The sequence below is a fragment of the Sturnira hondurensis genome, unplaced genomic scaffold (genome assembly GCF_014824575.4).
Source record: "Sturnira hondurensis isolate 20B ecotype Veracruz unplaced genomic scaffold, ASM1482457v3 Scaffold0018805, whole genome shotgun sequence".
In the NCBI taxonomy this organism is placed as follows: Eukaryota; Metazoa; Chordata; class Mammalia; order Chiroptera; family Phyllostomidae; genus Sturnira; species Sturnira hondurensis.
Window position 1 is genome coordinate 1,263,716 of NW_028091436.1, and position 23,150 is coordinate 1,286,865.

The 23,150-nt window shown below is 55.5% G+C and overlaps 1 protein-coding gene and 1 pseudogene across 5 annotated transcripts in view; one reads left to right on the top strand and one right to left on the bottom strand.

Moving 5' to 3' along the window:
- The window catches only part of NR5A2 (nuclear receptor subfamily 5 group A member 2), an 83,316-nt gene extending 63,430 nt beyond the window's left edge, over window positions 1-19,886 (top strand). For 4 of the 5 annotated variants that reach the window (XM_037070502.1, XM_037070505.1, XM_037070504.1 and 1 more), the window contains exon 7: window positions 19,377-19,624. In XM_037070502.1, the coding sequence (XP_036926397.1) occupies window positions 19,377-19,624 (248 nt within the window). Of the gene's footprint in view, window positions 1-19,376 lie in introns of all 5 variants that reach the window. The other variant, XM_037070507.1, reaches the window with a different exon arrangement.
- LOC119003950 (uncharacterized) lies at window positions 16,770-16,884 on the bottom strand (annotated as a pseudogene).
- Window positions 19,887-23,150: the final 3,264 nt, after the last annotated feature.

Consider the following 23,150-nt stretch of genomic DNA (forward strand, 5'->3'; position numbering starts at 1 on the left):
GCGCACACTCACGCACGCTCACAGCTCACGCACACACATCCCACGTGCCCTCAGAGTCGAAGGGCAGCAAACGTCCACCCCTGCCTTCTGCCACTTGTCAGGTCCCTGGTTCCCCGAGAGGCCAGGTGGGCAACGCCGACCCCCAGGGTTCTTCTTACCATTTGCTCCCAGTCTCCCTTTTTACCGTCTCCCGTGGGCTATTCCGACTTAGAAAAACACTCACTAGACATCTGTCAAACCACCACGCACGTCCCTACAGCAGCGCCTCGCTGACGGGCCGGGGGCTGGCAGGTGAACCCTGCCCCCAACGGGAGCCCGCAGCGGGAAGTCAGGGGCATTGATCAGCAACCCGGCGAGGCCGCCGCTCAATATTTACGCCGCCGAGAGCCGGCCGGAGCAAATACCAGCACATAAAGTTGATGCTTGTCTTAATTAAATGCACTGTAATAGGTGTTGTGTGGGTTTTTCCTTCCTTGCAGTGAGCAAAGCAGTTTAGCAAGGGCCAGAGATAATTCATTTTGGAGTTCGAAGTTTGAACTTAATCGATATGTACTTACAGCCGCAGAGGAAGGGTCGGCCATTTCTTCTCTGCCGGCCCAGGGATGTAATTGCCTAAATAGCCCTTATTCAGGCACATTTCTGAAGAGCTTATACTTAGAAATGCTTACTATTTGGGGGGGTGTAAATACTGATGTTGTCATTTCACAAACTCCTGCTCTGGAGGGGATGACTCCTGGGCGACGGGTGGGTCTCTGCTCCTGCTTTAGAAGCAGCGTCCCCCGCCCTGGTGGCTCCAAATCCACTCCTGTCCTCCGCTCCCCGCCGGAGCTGGGATGGTCAACCTGGGCAGCCGGGATCCCGCAGGCTGGTTGGCTCGGGGCCTCGGGTATGTTCTAGAACAGGCTCAGTCCACCCATGACTCACAGCCAAGTCACCCACCAACCCCTCTCCACTTCCCCGATAAGACCCAGCAGGAAACGGTTCTATTTGGTTCAGAGGGTTAAATTCCAGACAGACTGGGTCAGGCCAGGCACCACAGGCTACCCTGATGTTCGTTAATGGCCTTCGTCCCTTTCAAAGATAAAATTTCACAAAACGGACCCAACAACCGAAGGAGCAAAACCATTGTAAAGGACAGTGTCAGCGCCGGCCGCGTGCCATCTTTCCAAAGAGAAGGGCCCCTCAGCGGGACTCGGACCAGCACTTTGGACCTGGGGACGTTGTTCTGAACCAGGCCCGGCACGGCTGGCCATGCCCCCCCCCACAGCATACTGCTCTCTGCCCCGGGAGCCCAACCACGCACCTTCCCCACGAAGGGGTGGGCGTCGGGCCTGTTTCGTGAGCGGAAACCTCTTTCTCAAGTCACACAGACCTGACGGGGGGCAGCCCAGACCCTCTCATGAAAAGAGCTGGACACTGGGCACAGAGTCACCTCCAGGGGCCTCAGTGGGAACCCCTGGCCCCAACCCCCGCACCCCAAGCTTCCCGATTGTTAACAGAGACTCTGGCCTCAGCCCTGAAGGGACGGTGAACCCCAGAACCCTAGAGAGAGGCCTGTGCTGCTGCCAGGTGCACCCCCTCAGGCTGGACTTGGAGTCGGGGGCTCGGCTGAAGTGTCCGAGCCCACACGGCAGAAAGAGCCCAGGCCCGGTTCCCGCTGTGACCGAGGCCTGCGTCTGCCTTGTTTCCAAAATCAGGTCTAGAGAGTTCTCGACCCCCCCCCTCAAATTAAACCTAAAAATGTCACCCTTGTGGAGCGTGGTGTTGCCCGACTCACAAGGTGGGGGGCGCAGGGAGTTTCCGTGACCTGAGCGAGGGCCGCGGCAACCCGGTGACCGCGCCGACCTGGGATTGGGCAACGCTTCCCCCTCTCCCGGGGGAGGCGACGGCCACATGCCAGCCGAACGGTCTGTTCTGTCTTGGGGGCATGTTTGCGAGACGGAGGACACACCTGAAATAACCCTAACCCTCCCCACGCTCTGTCCCAGCATTGCTGCCCGCTGGGCAAGGCATGTGGGGTGGACTCAGATTGTTTTGTCAGTCACGTAACATCGCAGGGGGCAGGGGTTGCACAGCATGTGACGGGATGCGGGTGCGGTCTGCCCCCCAGCCAGGCTTTCAGGACCAGACCTGGACCCCCGGCCGTGCCCCATGGGACAGGCGCCTCGAGGTCCGGGTCAGGGTGACGCGGGAAGGGCTCGGGACGACACCTGGCACGTGGTGCTCGTGAATCGCCGCCCTTGGAGGCACCTGTGCTAACGTCGGCACGGTCCACGCGTGAGCTAAGCACCTGGGGTTTCGGGTCAGCCCGCGGCAAAGGAGGCTTCCTCGGGGGTGTGGCTGTTCTCAGAAAGTGGGAGCTGGGGGTCTGCGCGTCGTCCCGCAAAGCAAAAGGTGGCCGGTGCGAGCCCGGTCGGGGCGCATGCCTGCGTGGCAGGTTGGGTCCCCAGCCGGGGCATGTGAGAGACAACCCACCGATGTTTCTCTCCCTCTCTCTCCCCTCCCTTCCCCTCCCTCCAAAAATACATGAATAAAGTATTAAAACGAAGTCAGGTCAGTGGAGGCCCAGTACCACCTCTGGGGGACAGGTTGAGGGGAGGGTCTCCCTGTGTGTCTGAGACGACTGTCGTGGTCACTCGGCTGGTCAAGCTTGGAAAGTTCGACGCACTCGCCGCAGGCACCTTCGGGCCCCTGGGGACTTGGGATGTGTCACAGGAAGCAGACTCCAGCCCACGCCCCTTTTATTTTATCTACCACACGTCCGGGAATCAAACCGACGTCCGTCCGATGCTGACGAAAGAGCCCTCGGGTCTTAGTCGGGTGGCGCCCGTGCGGGGAAACGCTTCGGCCTTTGGGCTCCGGCCGTTGGGCTTCTGCCTTTGGGCTCTGGCGTTCCGGGGCTGCGAGTTCTCTGTGGGCCACTTTGCAAGTGAGGTCGTGCATCCTCCTTCCCGACTTATTCATACTCCATCTCTAACCCTAACAGCTCCGTAGAAGTTACGGCTGCAAACACAGAAAATTGAAGGTTTCACATAGAGGAGAGCCCAATTCTCTTGGCCCTGACTCCTGGATGACGTACTCCTTCCGAGGGAATTGTCAGAATCTGAGAACTGAAACCTTTTAGAGAAGTTAACTGGGGTCTTTGACAAATTTGAAGCAAAATGCTACTGTGCCTTATAAATAGTTGTCAGTAGTAACGGTATAAAGGCAAAATTAGCAGCTTCTCCCCTCTCCGGGGGCTGCGTGCACTTGGGGGGCAAACATGAACATGAGCCCATATTAAACCGTTTTCCTGGTTCTGAGACGTGGGGCTTTGGAGGTCGCCGCCCTGGGGTCTTCAGAAGCAGAACCAGGGGCCCGGGGAGGCGTGGCAGATGTTCGCTGTCTCCTACACGGTGAACCGTGCACAGAGGCCCAGGGCTCCCAGGGGCTGGTGTGGAGGTCCCGCCCCACATCCCAGGTCTGGGGGCCCGCGTCTGCTCCAGCCTCCCAGGCGGACCTGCCCTCCCTCCTCTGAGCTCCTGCTGCTACCTGAGGAACCGCCGCGAACCACGACTGCTGCCTCGTGTTTGCTGGGGCCGTCCCACCACGGGAATGTGCTGCCCCGTCTCCACGCGTGTTCTCGGCACCGAGCGCCGTGCTGGCGGAGAGCAATGCTTGCTTTGCATTCAGTACAACACATCTTCCAAGCCTGAGCCCCCCAGTACGTGTCCTTTCTGATCCCCACGGTGAGCCCCAGAGGACGAGTATGGCTGGCCGTTCCCGGTCTACCCGTCCCCAGGGTCAGAGCAGGACAACAAGCTAGAAAGGTTTGGGGCAGAGCTGTGCCCACGGCCCGCTCGAGCGCATCCCCCACCACTGAGGAGCCCACGCGTCGCGCCCTGTGCACCCGACCACACCACCCCCTCTGACCAGACCCGGCAGGAGTCCGGGGGGAGTCAGATCCTTGTCCACTGCATCTGATACTTTTTCTTGAAAGTGCCCTCTTGGGGGTAGTGGTGCCCCTCGCCGACACCCCTGCAGGTGCCCAGTGGGGTCACGTCCGGGGCCGCTTCTAGTCCCCGGTCTCAGGAATGGGGTGCGGGTCTGCCGGGCGAGAAGCACCGTGGAGAGGGCAGAGCGCGTGTCTCTCGTGCGGACCTGCCAGCTCTGTGCAGATTTTCTCATTAACGGCAAGAAGCACCTGGGGTCCGCACACCTGCCTCCTCGGGAATCCTGGCTGTGGGCGGGCCCGGACCCTTTACCGGGGCTGCTTCCTGTGGGCTGACCCCAGCGTCTCCGCTTCCTGTGATTTCTGGCTTCAGACCCAGAGGACTGGCCGGTGTCGAGTGGGAGGGTAGGAAATGGAACTCAAACAGTGGATTCATGCGTATTTTTAAGTGTTTCTAGGACACGAACATCAAACTTGCACCATAAAGTCCTCCGTGCATTTCTGATAGAGTCAGGATAGAGTGCAAATTTGGGAATTTGCAATGTCTTCAAAAATTTTTTTTTGTTTAAGTTGTTGTTCTCGCGGCCGCAAGCGATCCTAGGAGAAATCGGATCTCCACATGGACTGGCCGAGGTCCAGGGCGGTGTGGAGAGGGCGAGGTGGGGGGGTTACTGTAACAGTATCATTTCTAATTATAACTTCAAGGAACTTCCTCTCCCAGCGAGGGGGCCGCAGAAGCTTGTTCTTATCTGACAAAAAAAAAAAAAATCCGGCTTCTAGGATGGAAGACGTCGTCACTCACCCTGCTCGCTCCCAACCCGGGGGCCGTTTTCACTGGCCTGTGGCGTTTCACGACTGGACGTGCTGCACAAGGCATTGCTCCGAGCTCTGGCTGCTGGGAGTCTGTCCCCGGCAACGCTGAGGGAACTTTGTCGCCTGTCTTCCCGTACATACTTGGCTGGGCAGTCCTTCCGATTCTAGAAATCCCCCCACCATTCTCCGGGTGGCTGTGCTTCCTGGCCACCGTGGGGACCCGCTGGGGGGCGGCTCCCGTGTCTCCAAGCCACCAGCACCGTGACCGAAGCGCTGTCATTCTGGGTTAATTCACATTCTGCAGACAAGCGAGATTTGGGGTCATTTTCTCCGTCTCTCTGAAGGGCCTGTTCCCGTCCTTTGCCCACTGGACGCTGTGCCGTTCCTCATTGACCTGAAGGTCCCCCTTCCACGGATTAGGTTAGGTTAGGTCAGGTCAAACTAGATTAGAGTGGCTTTTCTTTTCACCTTATAATAGATCCGTTCTTTCGCAGAAGGAGCCATATTCTGGTTTTGTGTGTGTGTGTGTGTGTGTGTTTTGTAGTTTCTCTAGGAAATCCTACCTTGAAAGTCACAAAGTTCATTTCCCTTTCCCTTTTTTCCAAATGTGTTAAAACCGTGCACAGAACCGGCTCTCGCGTGCAGGGGCCTGGGGGGCCCAGTCTGTGTCGTCCCTGCTCTCGTTTTCCCTGCCACCGTTGCTGTCCCGGCTGCTGAGTGGCCTGTCCTCCCCCTGTTCGTCGCGCTGCCCTTTTTCTCACGACCCGTGTGCTGCTCTCTGGACTTCCAATGCCCCACTGGTCTACTTCATCACCACAGTGCCAATCACACATTTTAGGCCCTTTTTTTTTAAGATTTTATTTATTTATTTATCTTTAGAGGGGAAGGAGAGAGGGAGAGAAACATCAATGTATGGTTGCCTTTTGTGCGTCCCCTGCTGGGAGTTGGCCTGCAGGGAACCGGCCTGCAACCCAGGCACATGCCCTGACTGGGAATCGAACAGCGATCCTCTGGTTCGCAGGCCCGCGCTCAATCCACTGAGCTATACCAGCCAGGGCTCATTTTAGGCCCTTTTAAAAAAATAAGTCTTGATGTGTGGTTGAGCAGTCCCTCTACCCGTTGTTTCAAATCGACCTTCACAATGATCTTACACTTTGCCTTTCCATGTACGTTTTCGGGTTGGTTTGCTGCACTCCACAAAGAACGTAGTTGGGAATTTGAATAGAACTGCCTACGTTTAGAGATGAACTTGGGGGTCCTGACATCCCTCAATCCCCCACGACCAGCCCTCACACGCACACGCACACTGATCATGTGGAGCCCAAATGTCGCCTCTTTGAAGACACCTGCTTCACACCCTGCGGTGTGTTTGTACCAGGGCTTGAATTGCTTGTCTGAAGTCTGTACGCCAAAGCTCAGCACATAGTGGGTGTTCAAACCACACGGAATAGGTAGGTGGATGGACAGATGCATGGATGGGTGGAGGATGGACGGACCTGGATGGACGGATGGATGGATGGATGGAGGATGGATGGATGGACAGATGGACAGATGCATGGATGGATGGAGGATGGATGGATGGAGGATGGATGGATGGAGGATGGATGGATGGATGGAGGATGGATGGACAGATGGACAGATGCATGGATGGATGGAGGATGGTTGGATGGAGGATGGATGGATGGAGGATGGAGGATGGATGATGGATGGAGGATGGATGGATGGATAGATGGAGGATGGATGGATGGATGGAGGATGGAGGATGGATGGATGGAGGATGGATGGGTGGGTGAAGGATGGAGAATGGATGATGGATGGAGGATGGATGGATGGATAGATGGAGGATGGATGGATGGATGGATGGATGGAGGATAGATGGATGATGGATGGGTGGAGGATGGAGGATGGATGGATGGAGGATGGATGGATGGAGGATGGATGGATGATGGATGGGTGGAGGGTGGAGGATGGATGGGTGGAGGATGGATGGATGGATGGAGGATGGATGGATGGATGGAGGATGGATGGGTGGATGGATGGATGGATGGAGGATGGATGGAGGATGGATGGATGGAGGATGGATGGATGGATGGATGGATGGATGGGTGGAGGATGGATGGATGGATGGATGGATGGAGGATGGATGGAGGATGGATGGATGGATGGATGGATGGAGGATGGATGGATGGAGGGATAGATGCATGATGGATGGGTGATGGGTGGATGGAGGATGGATGGAGGATGGATGGCTGGAACACTCACTGGTTAGAAGCCATACCAAGCAGTTTTCATCCTCTACACACTTCGTCTCATGCTGTCCCAGTTCATTCCCCTCCCAGAAGGACACATATGTAAAAGGAAACTGAAGCCAAATGGCAACCTAAGAACCTAATGCCTGTTTCCTCACCCCTGGTGGATACTTTACTGCAGGAAATAGGGACTCGTTGTTTGTACGAGGAGTTCTTAGGTAAACCGGTTTGTCCATCACTCGCCTCAGTCTAGTGGAAAGGCAAAACCAGTCCTGAACGCCAGTAAGTATCATTTATATTTAATGCCTCTGTGTTTGTAACAGTAAAACCCCGGATGATTATCAGCACCACTTAAAAATACGGCTCCTTGGTAAATAATTAATACATTGATGGGGGTGAGCTTCAGGCAATGCTCAAAGCTCAGTAATTAATGGACTGATTACAAGATGCTTGTAAGATGGCTTAAACGCTGAAAGTACAGCACAGGTGTCACTGTTTTAGAGTTAACCTGTGTCTATAAAGGTGGGTAAGTGTTCGATGAAGGTGGTGGAGGCAGGGAGGGGAAGAGAGAGAACGAGAGAGGAGGGGGGTGGGAATAAGCGATCACACAATTCACAGGCCGGTTACTGATTTAAGGGTTGGTTCTAAGAGGCTCTGTAAGGCAGAACGCAGCATCCCTGGTGCCCCAGCCATTTTTCAAGCCTGTCTCCGATCCAATAGGCGCGTCAGCCGGGAGTCACGGGGCTCCCGGGACCTTTCCGGGAGGCACAAACCGCTGGGCGACCTTCCCTGGCCCAGCACCCGGAATCCCTCACAGACACTGCCCACGCCCCAGGGGAGCTCTGTCCCTCATTCCAGGCCCTCCCAGGTTCAGAACCAATGGCCGCTTGTGTGTCCCCCACTGCTCACTGTCCCCAGGAGAGGCCCACGCTCTGAGCCGTCTTAAAGTCTGTGCCATCCGGGCTCTAGAAAAGGGGGTGGGGGAGGGGAACCATGCTGCTGATGGCCAACCACCGGGCTGCAAGGTGCCCCCACCACCACCACTCCCCTCCCCCCTCCATCCCGAGGAGCAAACAGCCTCCTTTGGAGGATGACACATTGTCCTGTGCCCGTTGGCACCGTGCCGTTGGGACACACTGGGCAGCGCCAGGGCAGCTGTTTCAGGGACCAGCGGTCTGCCCCTCCGACGCTGCCACGATTTACTGTCCACACGCCACAAATCCCTGGTTTCTGCCTCCAGGGAAACACTGCCGCTTTGCGCCGCTATTGATGTATCAACTCTAATAGTTACAAACAGCTACAGAAAAATCAATAGGCGCTTGCTTGATGGTGAACATCCCCCGTGCAGAGCCCGGCTGCAGGGGCGGGCCTCATCCGTTACACAGTTATATCCCCACAAAGGATGGGGTCTTCAGCCTAAATGAAGACTGCAGAGCCCGACAGGCCACCTGTAGGGAGTTTAAGAGGCGGGGCTTTCTTGCAAATGGAAAAAGGGAGAGCCTGGGAGGGCCGTGCACAGGGCAGGGACAGGGGACACAATGGTGTTTCCAAACGAGAGCAGCCTTGCCCACGTGGGCATGCAGACGCCAAGGTCCTGCGTTCTGTCTTGAGACCCTCTCCCTGGGGTCACTCGGGCCCTGGGCACAAGTGCCAGGTGAATGTTTGCGGGGTGGACCCGCTCAGCACCAGCTGAGCAGCGACTCTGGAAAAAACAAGCGAATAGAGTGGACCGGCTGGAATCTGACCTCGAGGACCCAGCCCCCAGACCTGCGCCAACACAAAGTGTAATTCCCTTTCAAAGCAGACGAGGAAAAAAGGGGAAGACTTGGGAGGCAACAAATACCTGCGTTTGCCTCGGGGAGCGCATTAGCTACCAATTAGTGCATGTAAATGAAGAAGGCTGAGAAACAAAAACGGAGCGCTCCGTGCGCCTGGGGGCTGGTCAAGGCCTCGGGCCGACTGCACACTCCAGCATCAATTCCTCTGCAGGAAGAGGCGGTCTCCAAAGGAGACCCCGCTGAGTCCCGAGTCAGAGCCCCGTGAAGCCGGGAGGCCCGCTGAATCCCCCCCCCGTCTCAAAAACGCGCACCGTGAAGTGCATTCAAACACACACACACACACACACACACACACACACACTGATTTCCGATGGGAAATCTGCACACGGGTTTTTCGTATTTCACCCTTCGGGTCCAGCTCCCAGCCCTGGTTACCAAAATTGTCTTCAGACTTGATATGTGGAGGAGGAAGGTGGAAACCTGGCCCTTGCTAATTGTTTGCATTCGTGTCAGAGTCTTAAGGAGCAACACAAATATCGTCGGGAAATATCCCGGCAACAACACAGAAGTGCCTTTCTGGGGTGCACCCACCTCCCCAAACCCCAGTGGACCACGCTGATGAGCCGCGCAAGTGGGTGGGTTTGCTGGGAGGGGACGATTGTTTTCAGTGACGGATTTTTCAAACGTCCCACCTTCTCGTATAATTTTCCCAACTTCTGGGGGTTTTTTCCCCTCCACGTTTCTAGGCAACCAGAAATGTTCAAGGGGATCTTAAATTCCCCGTTGACGTCCACTCTCAGGACACCTGACGTTCACGGTGTCCCAGAACGCTCGCCCCCCCCGAGGAGTGTGGAGAGGCGACTTCCCCCGCACTGGGCGCACCTGAGGCCGGGACCTCAGAGCCCTGCGCCTGGGCAGCCCCGGGAGCAGCAGAAGCCACCGGGTTATTGGTACTTTCGCTCACCAAGATCCCTAACAATTAACACTGTAAAAATAACTCAGGTAATCCAATCGTGAGTTATAACGTTACTTCCGTTTACTTCTGTCCCTGTTTCCTTTGCTTATGTGCGTGCAGTATTTGTTTGTTTTTGTAACCTACTTCCCTGTGGTTGTCCCGACTGTAACGGGAGGGCTGAGGACCAGGGCGTGCCGTTCGGACGGTTTTCGGCCAGGTGGGATCACGGCATCTCCCTCCAGCTCCCATTCGCACTCATTTTAATAAGCCTGTCGTCTGGCAGGAAGTACCTTCTTCCCACGCACTTTGTCTCACGAGCCAGTCTGTGGCATGCGGAACCCACACACTGAACACGCCGGGGCTGCCTTCCCTTGCCGCCCAGGGGAACGTCCGCTCCCACAGCCCCGAGCGTCACGGCATCCCCACCGACACACCCCTGCTGCGGGACGACCTGGAGCAGACACCGCACCGCCAGGGCTTTCCAGGCCAGGCTCCTGAGCCCAGTGGAGTTGGGTTGCCAGGGGAACCCAGCAGATCAGCAAGTTTGCTGCGGACACGCTGGCTCCCCACCCCAGAGGCTAAGGTCCCGCTCCACGGGGGGCAGCAGGGGCTGAGGGCGTCTTAGAAGCAGAGCGAGAGGGTGCGGTTTGTGAGGGAACGGAGGGTCGGCGAGAATGAGGTGACCATGACAGAGCGAATAATCGGGAGACAGAGACAGGGAGGGAGTAGAGATGCCACTCTAGTCTTTTCATTGCCTCGTCACCAGATTTGAATTTTCTTCCCAATTAAGGAGAAGTGCAGAAGTCCACATGTCGGGGGGGCGGGAGAGGGGATGTTCTGAAATTGCGCCGGCCGGAGCATTAATCTGGGATCCAGCCGTGTTAGCACACGATTTATGCCGATTATCTGACAACTGTCACTGGACCTTCTTGTGTTTCGCAGTGTGTTCCTCGCTGTCACTGTGTCACGGCCGCCGCCTTCCCGAAGGCAGGGCTGCCCGTCTGCTCCGGCCTCCCCCAGCCCCCGGTGTGCGTCCGCGCGCGGTGTGAGCCACAGTCCTGAGGTTGCACGTGTGAGTGGGAGCAGGACGGAGAGTGTGTGAGTGCCTGTGAGTGTGAGCCGGACGGAGAGTCCCAGCACGTACCTGTGAGTACGTGTTTCCCAGATTTAAAATCCCCTCTTTTCATGGAAATGCACAGACTGATCACGTCTCAGAGCGTGCACATCTTCCACCTCGTACATCAATGATGCCTGGGTGTGCGAAGGCGGAGTGACCGCCGTGCTCCGGGCCCTCCCTACACGGGGCTCAGAACTGAGCGTCGCCTTGGATAAAACAGACACCCTCCGACACAAAGGGTTTCAGTCCCGCCAGGACCGCTGCCTTAGCAAACTCCATGGGTACACGTAAAAAAAGGTATCAAAATCAGAGGGTGGCTTTCTTTGCAAAATGTCATAAGCGCTTTTAAATGAAACTTTCCTGTTGTTTTCTCTGTTGCACGGTTGAAAACCACGAACCACGTGGGTAATATGGATTTTCTGTCTTTCGCATACAAATCCAGATCCCTGAGCCATTGGATGAATTATTAATTTCAGTTATGCAAAGAATTGATCCGTATTTGGCTTTAATGATCTTGTCGGGTGATCAGTTTGCTTCCCCCGTGTTTCTGGCCTCCGAAGGCCGCTTCGGTCTGTGCAGCCCAGAGAGTTCAGAGGAGGGGCGGGTCAGCTCGGTGATTTCCCCCCCTTCACTTCAACCCCTGCTCTTAGTGAGCCGAATCTTAATACGCTAAGGGGACTGACATAAGGAGAAGAAACAAGTATATCACGTTCGTCGAGAGCAGTTTCATTCTCGCTCTGCAGACTGGGAAAGCGCCCGGCTGCGCAGCACAGATACCCGGTCCTGGGGCAGGTGCGCAGCTGCGCAGGCCTTGACTGAGGGCGGGGCTGCTTTTGGCTACCAGCGGAAACAGGGCAGGCCCCGTCCGGGGCACCTCGCTAATTCAGAACCGGTCGTCCAACTGGCAGCGAAAAGCCGAAACGCGATTTTGGTGGCCTCCACCCAGTGCTTTGCCTCACATCCTGTGGCCAGCACTGTGAGGTCCCCTTCAAAGAGTTTGGGAGCATCGGACGTGACCCTGAAGTCCCCGCTGTCCCCCCCAGTTCTCCCACTGATTCCTCGTGTGTCTCTCAAAAAGGACAAGACTAGCCTTCCCGGAAGTGTTGGAAGATGCTCCTGAAGTAGAGGAAAGGGCTTGGAGGCAAGTCCAAAGAACGAAACACATGTGTTGTCCTCGGAAACCGTAACGTGGGCACTAGCTTACGTTTCATAAGCACCTTATGAAAGATCTTCCTTGTTTAAAATTAGGCTTTCAAAGAGAGGAGCCGTTCACCACCCTCCCTGTTCCTGGAACCTCTAGTTTGGTGGCCGGTCTGAGGTAGAGTGCATTTCTCCCGAGCGAGAGGCTCGGGGTCCAAACAGACAGGCGTTCTGCGAACTTCCGACGGAAAGGAGACCCGGCGCACCGAGGGGGGCGGCACAGCCACCCCATGGCCGAGTCTGTGTTAGTAAACCGGCCAGGGAGCTGTGCACAGTTTTCTGGCTTCTACCGTCCTGGCTGCTTGGGAGGGGGGTGTTTCCTGCCGGGCCAGGCGCCCTTGCGTGGACTGACTCTCGTGTGTCTGTTAAAGTGATCCACACTGATGCTTTTGAGTGACAAGGATGTCACGTTTGTGTCTTGGGCATGGCCTTCTGCTGAGACAGGGAGGTGAGTCCCAAGACCGTGGCTCGCTCACACCCAGCGACGTGTCGGCGGGAGGGTCTGTGGCCGCCGGAGTGTAAGTCCCAGGAAGGATGTGATGAGGTTTCCCACCCGGCAGCCAGCCGGCGATGCCTGGGGATGGCGAATGCTTCCCCCACGGTTCCGTGTTGCGAAGGCGTCTGAAGCGTGTTCTGCCCCGTAACTGCCCGTCCACCTCTTTCCCAGTGGACCCTCCTCCCTGCTCACCCCGATCCCTGGCCACCTCTGAGACCTACAGGAGCGGAAGCTGCTCCCGGCCATGCGAGCGCGCTGCGGCTGACGCGAGCCGTTTAAAAGAAAGGGATTTCTTTCAAATGCTGAATTATGGAGCAGTATTGATTGGGCCGGTGCAAACGCCTGGGAGCAGGCATCCTCCAGACTAACACTGCCATGTGGGGACAGGTTCCAAGTCAACGATTCGCATGTAGTGCCTCGTCTGCTAAATGCACATTTACACCCCCCAACGGTACCTCCGCCACTCTCTGAGGGGCACCCCCGAGAGCGCCGGCGCGAGAGCCGCGGACACTCCTGCGTCGCACACACAGCAGCGTCTGGGCCCTGAGCCACACGCACACAAGGTAATGTTTTCATTGGCGAAGCTAATATTTGATCCGGGCTCATGAAAGTTTGAAGTCAAATAATTAAATGCAAATACAGTCTTCATCCCAGAGACAATAAGAATGCCTTTAAGCTAATATTTTTAACAAGAACTGTTCGGCAGGCCCTCTTGTAAATTTTATCACACCCGAGGCGGTTTTCCCTTTTCGATTAGCTGGAAAGCTGGATTTATCCCGAGGCAAACCAGACATCTAGCGCGGGCTAAACTCAACCTCCGGAGCTGAAATTTGGTTTAATATATCCCCACTTGGATATGCCTGTTTAATTCTCTTTCATATGGTAACGTCGGTTTATCCGGAGTCCTGGCTTGCCACCTGAACAGACTGAACCTCGCACCTTATCTGCGAGAACAGGAGGACTTGGCGGAAAGCCCCGGAGTGTCTGGGTGCAAAGCGAGGCCCCCGTGCAACGCAAAACCTGTGTCGGGACGTGACCGCAGAACAGAGGGGCAAGCTGTTCTCCGCAGAGGGGCTGCTCTGGGTGAAGGGGACATTTCGGGGTCAGAGGGGACAGGTGGTCATCCTAGGATGAGAAGGACAGTGACCCCCAAGGCCCACGGTCGGGGCAGCTGTGATTCTGCGTCTTGGGTGCCGGCGAAGGCTACCTGGTTAGCAGACACTGCGTTTGCCCTCAGGGTTAGGTCTGCCCAGCCCCCCACTGTATCGAAACTTGGGACACGGGGAGTTGCCTCATCCTGTGCCCCTTGCCATTCTGTTTTCTGGCTCAAAGTATCCCATCGATCCCCAACCAGAGACCTTATGCTTCGCCTTTGATTTTCGTGCGTTTTTCTGTGGTTTCTCTGTCATCTGGGATGTAGATTGACGAACATACTTGCCTTAATTCATGAACTTCAACCCACTTTACGTAGCCTTCCTTCCTCGTTTTCTCCTCCCGAGAAGACGGAGAGTCGGGGTGCTCCACGTGGCCACGCAGACCCTCACGCAGCACAGCCCCCGACGGGTCCATAGCACCAGGTCAGAGCATCAGACACACCAAGGTCCCTCCTGCTCCCAGGCCTCCCCCTGGACGGCTTCAGTTTAGAGTCACATCGGGCTCCTCTGGGGACAGAGCTGTGTCCTGTCGGACCCGACAGTGGTGATGGACGTCGCAAGGGGGGGTGGCGTAAAGGCAGCTAGACCCTGCGCCCGGGGTGGGGGGGTCACAGTGACGGGGAGTTAGTTTGCAGGGGCTTTGTCCTCGTCACGGGAGCTTACTTCAAGTTAGCACGTTTCACGGCACGCGTGCAGTGTCCTTCGTGCAGGGCTCTGTACATACTTGTGCCACGTGCATGACTGGAGACAGCAGACCGGCTTCCTGCCTTTTGGGAGAACACAGTCCGGTGGGGCTGGGGGCGGGAGTGGGGCTGGGGGTGGGAGGGGCAGGGCCCAAACCCAGAAAAGCTTGACAAGGAAGACACAGGTGGACACATTTGGAAGACCTTCCAGACACCAGCAAGGGGTAGTGGGAACAGAGGCACAAAGGCACAGAGGCACAGTCTTTCCATCAAAAGTTGTGGAAGAGGTACGCACTCTGTCCGGGCACCGTGCAGGGCGGGCGAAGGTGGTGCGCCCTGCCCAGGGCCTTCCCACCGGTGTGTGTCCGTCAGGAGACCAGGCAACACCCAATCCTGCATGACAGGGGGACGGAATGAAAGAAAACAAGAGGCAGAGCAGGCTCAGAAAACATGTTTGCAAAGGACTTAACCGTGAGGAGTTTGAAACCTTGGGTGTTCCGTTTTGCTGGGAACAGCCAGGCTTGGACATCAGCCCGAGAAATGGCCCGTCCTTCCGCCTCCAGCCCCCCAAACAGCCGTTGCGCTCCAGCAAGTGGACGAAAGGACCCAGCATGTCGCTCTCCAGCCATTCCTCCCAGATGAGTTTTACAAATTATTTCAATGGAGCCCTTCAAAATGATTTTCAAAATGAGCTCCTTGCAGAAAATGCATTTCCTCTCCCCGGCCCTGCTTTATCACAGAGCACAGGGTTTCCTGGGGACAGAGTGTGCCAGTTTGCAGACTGTCCTCCTTCAGAAAACCTCAAGGGGAAGTGGTCCCCACGTTCCTACCTTTTAAAGGGCCAGATGGGACTCCCCCCACCACACTCATGTGAAAAATTAACAAAGGTATTCGTCTTCTCAGCAGAAGACAGCACCCTTCATGGCGGGCACCTGGCCCACACGCCACCCCTTGCTCGGTAAAGGACCAGCCGCTGAAAGGCGCTGACCGGGCTGGGGGGTCCCGGCTGAGCCGCCTGCTGGGGACCAGGACAGCAGAAACCAGCGTCTCCCTCTACAGACGGCGCCCGGCGCTGCGCACGGCCCCACACAGTGGGGGATGTAATGTATTCATGAAGACCTCAGGGTTTACTTTCCAGTGAGGATGGTGCTCACATCTGAGCACCCCCCACTGCAAGCTTATCACACATAGAAAGTTGGTAATTAGTCCCTGAGTGCACGGCGTGGGGTAGGTAAGAGATTGATATTTGGAGGAGCGGCCCGTCATCAAAATTTAACGGCACTCGAGACAGGCCGGAGAAAGTGCTTCTGACTGTTTACATGCTGTGTTCCACCCCGAGTGTGTCATGATCAGGCTCGTTACCTTGTGCCTTTTCATTGTATGAAAACGAAGCGTACACACGTTTCAAAGGGTCGCGGGGCATCCCCAATGCGAGTGGCTTTGAGGTCCAGCCCAAGAAGCCACAGAAGAATGGGGTGGGGGGCAGCGTTGTGGATCCTGGGACCACCTCTGGTCCTCCTCTAAATTCTAAATGGGGTGCATGCTACTCAGTGTGGGAACCCAACAGCTGACCTCAAGAACACACAGGTAGTCCTTCGTCCAGATTTTGTGTTTTCCGCAGTTTAATGTCAGTTCGTTGGTGGCTTTCGGTGCGACAATCTCCTGCCGTGGATGAGGGAAGATGCAGCCATTCTCGGAGGGGGGGGGGGGGGGGGGGGGGGGGGGGTGCTTGGTTTGTAGGAGGGAGGTCCCAGAGGATGCAGTTGTGACTTCAGTGCGTCTCATGTTTAAATCTTCGCACGGGGGAGTGACTTCACAGAAAAGCTAATTCCACGGGCATCCTGGGAGTACACGTGTTTCTGACGCTCCCTCGAAAGTGGGTACACGTGAACGGTGGAAAAAGGGACCCGCCGAGTCTCCTGAGAGCGGGTGTCGTCTGTGCCCCCCTTGGTCAGGGAGAGCTCTAGTCTGTACACCCACTTTTGAAAGCGGTCTTGGACTTAGGAAAAGAAAGGAGGTTGGCTTTTGAGATAGCTCCCGCAACGGGCGTGTTTGCACTGGTATCCCTCTTGGGTGAGTGTGCGAATGATACACAGCAAACGTGAGTTTTCTCCAGGGGCCGGGGGCCTTGAAGGAGACATAGTCCTCACCTCACACTGGACAGTTAATAAAACAGGGGGCCGTGCGGTGAAGGGGACACCCGGCTTCGGAGAGCCCAGAGCAGAGCGGAGGTCCAGGAGCCGCGGGGTCCGGAAGTGAGTAAGTCCATCCAAACCTTTCTCTTTCTTCGTGAACCTTACGGCTTAAATAGCAGGGTTTCGCCACCAAATTACAAATTGCCTGAAGGGACACAGAAACAAAATGGACAGGAGGCCAGTGAGCACCTTTGGGGAAATGAGCAGCCTCTGTCCTCTTTAGTCTCCCATCCAAGTACTAACCAGACCCGACCCTGCTTAGCTTCCGAGATCAGACGAGATCGGGCGCGTTCAGGGTGGTATGGCCGTAGACTGTCCTATTTAGTAATAAACTCACCGAAATAGCTGAATGGATAATTATTAATTCAGTCGTGTGGATTCCACTCAGAGGAACTTTAGAGAAAAGTTGCATATATGGCCAAGCGTGGAAAATCTGTACATCTTCTTCAGCAGGGAGCTGTGTATATTTTTAAACTTTGGGGACAAAGGGGCCAGAATGCTGAGCTGAAGGCTTTATTCTCTGCAATGACAGAATAAGCTGGAATGTGATCCATGCTTCGGTGGATGTTTCTCCAGTAGTTTCTTTTTTCTTTCTTAACGAAGTGCCGTGATTTATCAGAGGAGACAGAACCTAGTTTCTCAAAAGCACATTTATCAGAAAAAGAAAGTTTCAAAACCTACATCCTAAAAAAAATGACGTTTGCATCTTGCATTTCACACCGTGCAAGGGTCTCCATCCTGCATCCTAACCTCTGCGCCTGTTGTTAGCTTTTCTTGCTGGGAGAATAGCTTCCATTGTAGCACAAAATAATCCCCCATTTCTATTTTTTCCCCACAAACGTGTTTAAATCCTTGTTCCTCTGGATGCTGCTGGTTTTCTGCGGTGACCCCCCCCCTTGCCTTACCCACAAGAGGAAGCTGCTTTCGGTCGCGTCTCGGCTGGGCCGAGGGCAGAGAGGGGCAGCCTGGAGAAGCTGAACGGTGGACATCCGGGGGGACTGGTGTTCACCACCTTGGTTCTCTGCCGCGACCCTTGTGAGGGACCAGTGTCCCTGAGCAGGTGACCCTGTAGCAGTTCAACGGGGGGGGGGGGGGGGGGGGGGAGACGAAGCTAAGGCCAACGTCGGTTTTCCCGTCGTGGGCCCAGGCCCGGCGCATCCAAGGCGTTTCCAGTGGTTTACACATTGCAGGATGGAACCAAAGGTCCGGTCTTATAGGTACTTTTAAATCATTTCTAATCATGCCCAAATATTTTCAGTAAAACAGATGGGAATGTGGGAACGGCCGAGTGCCACGGGGGTGCTCGGTCAGCTTAGAGGCCAGAGGTCCTAATGGTGCAGCGTCCACCGTACTGTTCACTAATAAATAACCAACGATCTTTGATTCTCCCATCTCACCGAAGCTCACGAGAATTGTTTCAGTACCCGCTCCTCACTGATTTCACTTTGGGTCAGAGGCGGGGAATGGGTGGCGGGAGCGTGTTTAGTCTAAAATTAATGGCTCAGATGTAAACACAGGAATCACCACGGATGCATTTCGTCAGCAAATGCCAGGTGGCCTCATTGTCGAAGCATCCAGACGCCCCAGCGTGGGCGTGCACCAAGCCCGGGCTAACTCTCCCAGCAAGTAGTGCCTAAACCGGGGCGTAGGCGTTGCCATGGTAACTGCAGGCTGAGTTTGCCGCGCTGAACCTCTGAGTCACAGCACGCCGCGGCTCGCTGCAAACGCAGCAGGTGTGGGGAGTGGCTGGCCCGGGTCGCATCCTCACACGAGGTAAGGAAACGCGCACACGCGTCTCCGCACTTCCCTCCGGGGGCCTCTGCAAATCTGTCGTCTAAAAGCTGCTAACCCCTCAGTCAGCTTCAGAAGGGGAAGGCACCGTCACCACTTTCCTGCCCTCGTTCTCTGTGCGTGGGGACTTGGATGCCCGTCGTCTTCGTTCTGGCTCGGCCTCCCTGTCACTCGGTGATTATGAGGACCTCGAGGGCAGGGGCCTTAAAGCAATGGGATGGTCACCGGGAGGTGACCACTGGCTGAATGAACGGCCAGCATCCGTCACCTCTACCTGAATGGCCCGGGACGCAAAGACGAGCGAAGTGTCTGGCCGGAGCCTGCCCCCGACCCAGGGGAAAGGGCACCGGCCATCCCAGCCGGCGCTCTGCCGAAGGGGCCAGGCGTGCGTTCTCGCAAGCTCATTAGCCGCCGAGATGTGCGTCTGAGCACTCCCCGGGAGCCGGGCCCTGCCGGCAGGCACTGGAGTGTGCCAGATGGCCCATTAACATAGGCTCTTCGAGTCGGGGGCTTGCAGAGTCATTTGGAAAATGTCAGACAGAAACAAGAACCCTGTCACTTCTTATTAGAATTAACTACATCAGACCCTGGGCACAGACTTCACCTTGGGTCAGGAAAATTAATACCAAGTCGCACGACACACGGGCCAAGATGGGTCTCCCTCCAGGGACCCATTTGCCGGCGCTGTGACCGTCCCTCTTCCTCCCAAACCTGAACACTTTCCTTTGGTGACACTTGCAAAGAGCTGACCTTGCCCAAAACCCGTCGGTGTCTGGCTGACAGGAGGTACAGGCAGACTCCCGACAAGGCGCTCTCCCCGAGGCCGGTTTCTGACCACTCGCCCGAGGGCCTGGGTGCGTGGTGCCGATGGGCGCCTCCGCGGCGTCGACCGTGCGCGGTCAGTCAGGAGAACGATACCTCCCCGAACGGAGCCCAGGGCCGTAGGACACAGAAATGAAACGCCATGGAAATCACATGCTTTGTTTTGTTTTGTTTTGTTTTCTTTGAATCCAGATGTCAAAAACCTGGAGAACTTCCAGCTGGTGGAAGGGGTGCAGGAGCAAGTGAACGCCGCGCTGCTGGACTACACCACCTGCAACTACCCGCAGCAGGCGGAGAAGTTCCGGCAGCTGCTCCTGCGCCTGCCGGAGATCCGGGCTATCAGCGTGCAGGCCGAGGAGTACCTGTACTACAAGCACCTGAACGGGGACGTGCCCTACAACAACCTCCTCATCGAGATGCTGCACGCCAAGAGGGCCTGAGCCGCCGCGCCCCCCGGCCGAGCTCTGCTCCGGGGAAGGAAGGAGAGCCCGGCGGGGGTGGGCGAGGAGAACAGGAAGGGCGAAAGAAGGAAAACACTCTGAACTGCTCCCAGTAACACGAAGGGAAAACTTGGCTCAAAGGGACTGGATTGAGAAAGGCGTAATAATCAAATACTTCACAGCAAACAAGTGATGTATCAGGGTATTTGTACTGTAAACTGTGAATTGAGAGCTGCACGTCCCCCCCCCCCCCGGGAGGCCACGTGAGAGGCCGCAGAGTGCAGTGAGCACGCCGACGGGGCCAGGAGAGGAAACGCCGGCCAGCCGCGCCACCCCTGTGCGTTCTGTGCCCTCCACGGTGAAGCCCTGTGGGAACCTATCCTCGTCCCTGCAGCAGGCGATCTGAGCTCCCACAGTTCCTCCTCGGTGAAGCCGACCTGACACACTGCTCACGGCCCCGTCGGCCACCCCTGGAACAGTCCCCCTCTCTTCCCCTCAAGGACCCGGCACCTTCTGTCCTGCGATCGATCAGTAAAATCGATCGTGGAGCTTCTACCCAAGGACGCAGCCATGGCCACTCCCGGCTCCACCAAGTCTCAAAAAGCCTAATCTTCAATATCTGTGTCTGAGACGGGCTAAGAACTTAAAAGAACCGCCCAGCAACACGTTAGCTTGCCGCTTAAATATGTCCTGGTTTGTTTTGTCATGTGTCCATAATGTTTAAAAAAAAAAAAAAAGCAGGCGGTATTCTTCTTCTGATCGTACGCAAACCGCATTGGTCGGTGTTAAGGGCAATGACTATACACCCTCAAACACAGGCACCCACCACCCCCCCCGGCCAAAGCAAGGGAGACCTTATTTCTGCTACTGTTCCCCAAAGGCGGCTTGGGCACAGTTGGATTGCATTTAAAAAGTCCTGGCCAGAAGGCTTTGCGAGGATACGTCCGTCTCTACACGCATCCAAGTTCATAGTCCATTTAAAAAGACAACACACATCCTCTTTGCCTGGGATGTCTCATTGTCAAAGTTGTAAGAAGTTTAAAGCCACCCGGAGCCCGTGGGAAGCCACGTGGACTGGAGAGACAGGGTGAGCTGATCAGTCTGTCAGCTTGCTCGGATATGCCCTAACAAGCGATGGAAACGGGGGGTTCACCTGTGGCCGGAAAGACGGGGGCTTGGTGCAGGGCCTTCCCGGACCTGACGTCTCTGCCTCGCAGACCGAAGTCTGTGGAACGAATCCCGGCAGGCAGAGAACCGCGCACCGCCCTGCCAAAGGCCACCCTCGGCATCCCTGACACGCAGTGACGCGGGGGTGGAAGTCTTGCCTTATTTCACACGTCTGCACGGGGGCTGTGCCGATGGGAATCAGCATTTGAAATAAAGTATGAACACTTTTCAAGTCACCTACAATACAGTGTTTACATTCTCTAGGTCCTGTGGGGGGTGGGAGAGGGCCATGATGGGACAAAGTAGCTGAAGCAGTGATATCCTTAATGCCATTTCTCGGATTGGTAATTGTTTTGAAAAGTGCTGAATTGTCGTCGTGAGACACTAAAATCAAGATCGGGAATTGCATTTAAGACTTTAATTTCTTTTTTTTTTTTTGAGATTACCAGCGGCACAATCACTTGTAGAAACTGTAAAAAAAAAAAAAGTATCTTCTAGTCCCTTAATTTTTTCATAAGTGTTTCTGGCTTTTGAATAGTTTATTTATATTGTATATCATAGTTTCAACTGTAGACCACTATAATGCTAATTTATTGCTCCTCAGTCTCACCTCTGTACAGATACGGCCAAGACGAAAGAAACCAAATATGTGTGTGTGTACTGCGGCGTGTCTTCAAGTTGGTGGGACACAGTTCAGAGACAGAGAAGGGTCTTAATGAATTCAAATCGTTCACTTGATTACATGTCTGTAAATCTTCCTAATTATTTCTGTACTTTATTTAATGTCTATTGTAAATTATGTGACCCGTGGCTTCCTGTTTTCAAGCGAGTTTCTCGAGGGTGGCGTCTCCCCTGGTTCTCCTTTCCAAGCATTGTAAGGTGTAGACCAAAGATATTAGTTACTGCTTCTGTGTGTGCAAAGAGGGGTATTTTGTTATTTTGCCCAACCACCTCTACTCCTCGTCCATGTGAAGGGTACACGTTCGCCACGCGGAGTGTCCACAGCCCGTCACGCGGAGTCTCGGCGCCCTGGGCTCTCCTCGTGGCCCACAGGACAGCAGGAAGGGGCGGATCGGAGCCCGTGTCCAAAGCATGGGGCGGCTGCCTATTTCTCTCCAGTTCAAAACCCGGTTGGGCACAGAGGAGAAGCATCAACAGTTAATGTAAGGGTTCTGCCGTGTACGGAGGGCACGCGGGAGATTGAGGGGAAGTTATCTGGAGGGTCTTGAACATTGCAAACAACCCCCCCCCAAAAAAAACAAAAAAAAAACCCTCCCCAATGCATAAGAAACCTAAAAAATGTCAAACATGAGTATGTTGTTAGCCTAGTGAATTACACCGTGGGCGACACAGAGGGACCCCTCCACACTGCTGGGGGCCCCCCTGAAGCTGACAGGTAAAATGTCCCCAGTGTCCCTCGTTGACCTGTGTCACCAGACAGCTCCTTAGCAACGCGTCACCGACGCAGGACAGGGCTTCTTAGGAAAAGCGGACCCTGTAGAAAGCGTTGCGGCTCAGCCTGGTCGAGGCAGTGGGTCTGTCTGCCGGCAGGCGCCCTACAGTGTCCGAGCGTCTGTCCGCGCTGCTGCCTAGGGCCCGAACCCACGTCCAGAGTGTGCCGTCGGTCACGTGCTGACGTCTTCTTACTGTACCAGTGAAATGCACATTGTTGTGTCCGTTCTTGTCAGGAATTTGTCAACAAGATGTTTATTCCCCCCCCCCCAGTATTTCAATAAACATTCATATGTGCAGCCTGCCACTTAGGAGTTGCCTTTCTGTTCTCGCTCGACGGGAGACGGGCGCTCTGGGTGGTGGAGGCACCGGACCAGGGAGGGAGTCAAAGGAATTCCGCGCAGATCGACACGTTTCCCGTCCGGATGTTTCCGGGAGTGATCCAGCGTCCTTGGTCGGATGCTTGAAGCGTCCGACTCAACGTGGGCATCGCATGTCTACACACAAAATGAAACAATGTATGTCACTCACTGTTGGAACCGAGGGGCAGAAATACCTCACCACACCTAATTTTTTTGGTCGAGCTGCCGCGCTCTACCAGTTCTCCCGAGGACTTTGTTAACTCACTCCGGCCTCGGAACGGCCCTGGGAGCTGTCGTTTTCTTCTTCCGAAAGCTGCTCGCTGGACGCAAAGCACCCGTTGGTGGGGGCAGGTTTGAACCCAGGCAGCGTGGCCCCAGGATCTGTGCTGTCGGTCACACCCCGCCGTCCCTAACCCAGGGTCACCCTCAGGGTTTGCTCCAGAGAGAGAAGATCACAGGAATCCCCGCAGCCAGTCACCACACACACACACACACACACACGCACACACGCACACGACCGTAACTCAGAAGCAAAAGGCTTTGCA